Below are 4,157 nucleotides of genomic sequence, written 5' to 3'. Positions count from 1 at the left end.
CAGACTTATCAGGAAATAACGTCGTAATGCTGAACGGGAATACAAACTGCATAAATCAGATATAAACAGTAAGAAGTCCAATAAATTATCCAACAATTTCCAGCAGATGACAAAAAGGGCAGTGCTTGAATTTGGATGGTGCATAGCAACTAACCGTGACGGTAAAGTGTTCTGGAAATATGTACATTCAAATCAGAGATCTCTCTTTCCAGTTGGTCCTCTTCGCAATCTCCAAACAAGCCAGTTTACTGATGATCCCAAATAATACGCAGAACCCATTGTTGAATGTTATGCATGCATTTTTACTGTTGAAAACCAAATCGCACCATCTGTTGAAAACCAAATCGCACCATCTGTTGAAAACCAAATCGCACATCTGATATAAAATTCTATAACAACTATGGAAATTGCACCTGCAATGCTGCGACGTTACCTTAAGAATAAACACAACTACGCCTCTTCTGGTCTTGATGGTGTTACGTACCTGCTTCTCAAACGCTGTGGGTACTTTCTTCTGCACCAGCTTTCACTCTTCTTTCAATTCTGTCTTAACAACGGTGCTACTCCGGAGCAGCGGAAAACTGCCACTGTCGTTCCTCTGTTCAAAAAGGGTGGCCGCACGTCGCTTGTCAACTATCGTCCAGTCAGTCTTACTAGCTGCATTGCCAAACTGAGGGAGTCTTGTGTCAGAGAAACACTGTGGAACTTCTGGAATTCTCACCGCCTTATCCGGCTCTCGCAATTTGGATCTATCCCTAACTGCAGTTGCTGCGATCAACTTATCGAATTCCTTGAAAACATCACCCGGCTCACTGATGGCGTCTCATGGGTGGATGTTGTTTACCTTGACTCTGCTAAAGCTTTTAATTCTGTGCCGTACAAAAGACTTATGGCAAAACCCTTTGCAATGGGTGTGAAAGATGATCTTTTTGATTAATTGGAGTCCTTCATTCTCAGCCGAAAAGAAGTAGTCACAGTTCTAGGACAGCTTTTTTCACCTTATGAGATGTTATCTGGTGTACCGCAGCGACATTTTCTTGGTCCCCTTTTGTTTGTTGCATGCATTAATGACATAGATGCCAACTTAAAGAATGTCACAGTGCTTAAATATACAGATGACATCAAGTTTTACCTTGAGATAAAAAAAGACAGATCTTGAACGCTATAGATCTTTCCTGCTATCGGACCTGGAAACAATGCAGCAATGGATCACGGACTGGCAACTCAAGCTGGCTGTAGACAAGTGTACCACCATGCATTAGATGTTTCGGGAACTCATTCAAGCAACGTCTCTCCAACCACAGGTCCTCCTTCAGGAAATGAGATACGTAACATAACTGGCCAGCCACATCTGGCAACTAAGAGACGATGGAATTCCATACTCGATCTCATGGAAAATCCTCGAGAACCCAGGCCCCTACATTAACGGGCGAATCATTGCAAGTTATACATAACTGAACGCGCGAGAATCCTAAAAGACTAGCTCTACTCAGAGAAATCCTTAACTCCAGAACGGAGATTTTCGGTCCATGTTTACATTTCAAGAGGTTCCTGCTCGCTTTTTGGAGTCCACAAGATGGCGGCACAGCCGGATGTCGATAGCCAATAGCAAAGAGAGATAATCCCCAATTATTACCTTTGAGTAGTGAGGCATTTCTCCCTCCATATTTTTAAGAGGTCATGGGCTGACAGGTTTTTGGGATCTGATGATACGCCATAAAGCTAAACGCTTTATGGACGGGAAACCTAAGGTAATCCCAGTTTATATCGTCCCCAGTTTATATATTCCTATCTTAATGTTGCCGTATTAATTATCGATATGTCTGATCCGGTGACTAATTGAATTTTCGTCTGAAAACCATGTATTCTTACCAACACAAATTTTAGGTTTTCAATGGTATATTTTCGTTGAGTAGACTTTCTTCGGTTTCTCATTTTTTACATTTTACTTCAACCATCATATTGACTATCTATGCCCAATTTTACCGCACATAAAACATTTTTTATCTTTAAAGGGGCAATCTTTCTTAAAATACAGGTCTCCGCAACCATAGCACGGTTTGGGATTTATCTGTCTTTTTTTCTTTCAATACTTTCTTTACACGTTTGTACATTATTATTATTATAATAATAATAATAATAATAATTATTATTATTATTATTATTATTATTATTATTATTATTATTATTATTATTATTGTTATTATTGTTCAGTAGTTTTATTTTTATAACGTGCTTTCACTTCACTACCGAGCGCAGCTCTTTGTGCCTTGGGTATGTGCTGTAGTTTGCTGTGATGCTCTTATGGTTACTGTATTGAAAGTGTTTTGCGTAGGATGTGTGCAGTGCCCAGTAGTGCAATTTTCTGTATGTTATATATATTTGTAAGTATTATTATTATTATTATTATTATTATTATTATTATTATTATTGTCTTCTATTTTTCTTGTATCTTCTAGAAGGTTTATTATTTGTTGGCATCCCTAAGCCACTTTCTGCATGGTTAGTAGATTCAACTTTGATAATATTCCTTTTCTAATTTCTGCGTTTTCCGCTTCCACTAGCCTTTTAACGAATATTAAGCACTTGAACATATCTGGCATTAATCCTCCCAGTTTAAACCTTTCACAAGCTTTATTAACAATACCGGCATGTTACAAAGTCGTCGAACTCATTCTTCTTTAAATTTAAACATTCTCACCGAATGTTAAACAGGCGAACTTTTTTCGCTAAAAATATTATTCAAAATATTTATCGTTTTATCAAAACACAATTACGCGAATTTTCTCGGCAAAATAAGGTTGCAAAAACTTTTGTGTTCAGGAGGAGCGAGTTTTTGCAAAAGGAGCCTTACCTTCCTTTTACTAGACCACCCCTTGCATTTCTATCTCTGAATATGTCCTCGTATCGTCTGTAATACGTGGTAAAGGTAGTTCCTTCATATAGTTTGTACTGAAATTCTGCGATGGAGTTTGCAATACCGTCCGCTGAAAATGAGATTCTGTCGTATTTCTCAACTGCAGTAACAACTCTGTTAACTGCTGTAGTTGCTGCTGCTGCTGCTCATGTTGTTTTACGACTACTTTCAATAACGCTTCTTTTTCGGTACTATTTCCAGTTACAGTATTGTTCGAATCCTCGGTACTGTTCGAAACCTCGACGCCACTGTTGTATCTGTGGCGACATTGTCCGAATCCTCGTCGTCACTGTTGTATCAGTGGCAATATTGTCCGAATCCTCATCACCACCGACGTAGCGCACGTTTGACGAACGATAAAACGAGATAATAAATAAAGTCCTTGCAAATCGCTCGACTGATACACAATACTTGTAATTACACTCGACAATATACAACTCTTGGCTTTACACAGCTCACCAACTCTCTCCCCACACTCTCTGTGCATGTCCATTTATATCGTGGCACAGTCCATTAGGAGCCAACCAAATAGGGGTGTTCTACTTCCACACAACACTGTCTAAGCTGTTTAGTTCACCTACTGTCCACACTATTACCCCTGTTCCATATCTAAGTAATGAAACCGCCCATGTGTTGATAGCTTCGATCCTATTCATACATTCCATAATCCGTGTCATAATCGATCCATGACATGGCTAAATTACTTTTCCTCCTCTTGCAGTCTCTAAGTACAGTTTCGTCTACCAGGAGTTGATCCTTGATACCTCTGCACTTACGCTTGCAACCTTCTGCTTATGTGGCAGGACTCCATTTTTTTCCAAATGTTCGTACATTGGCTCTGCGACTATACCAGTCAATGATTTCCACATAAGTGGCAAACAGGATATCGGCATGTAATTGTCTACCGTATTGCAGTTTTCGATGTTTTCAAGCAAAGCATTATCCTACCCATTGTCAACCATTCTGGTGTTAATTGGTCGGCATTTAACATGGTGATGAGTTGAGCAGCTATTCGTGCATGACACCAAATCTTTTGATCCAGTAGCGTTGAAATGTATCTGGTCCAGGGACCTTTCGGTTGCCTATTTCTTTGCTGATTTCCTTTACTTCCCTAACTGAAATTTTTTTTAGTTCTGCTTGTTTTGGACAGACTACTGTTTGTTTCAGTTCTTGCAACCATTCAACATCCTTCTTGTACTCCTTTCCTTTGCTCGAGATGTCACGCCAAAATCTTTGACTT

At 39.3% G+C, this 4,157-nt stretch overlaps 1 protein-coding gene across 1 annotated transcript; it reads left to right on the top strand.

The window, feature by feature from the left end:
• Positions 1-400: 400 nt before the first annotated feature.
• On the top strand, positions 401-937 carry LOC106872658 (uncharacterized). The gene has a single exon (XM_014919720.1). It carries the CDS (start codon positions 401-403, stop codon positions 935-937), a length of 537 nt encoding a protein of 178 aa, XP_014775206.1.
• The last annotated feature ends 3,220 nt before the right edge of the window (positions 938-4,157 follow it).

Source organism: Octopus bimaculoides, chromosome 9 (genome assembly GCF_001194135.2).
Source record: "Octopus bimaculoides isolate UCB-OBI-ISO-001 chromosome 9, ASM119413v2, whole genome shotgun sequence".
Taxonomy (NCBI): domain Eukaryota; kingdom Metazoa; phylum Mollusca; class Cephalopoda; order Octopoda; family Octopodidae; genus Octopus; species Octopus bimaculoides.
This window is presented reverse-complemented; position numbering and strand designations above follow the sequence as displayed.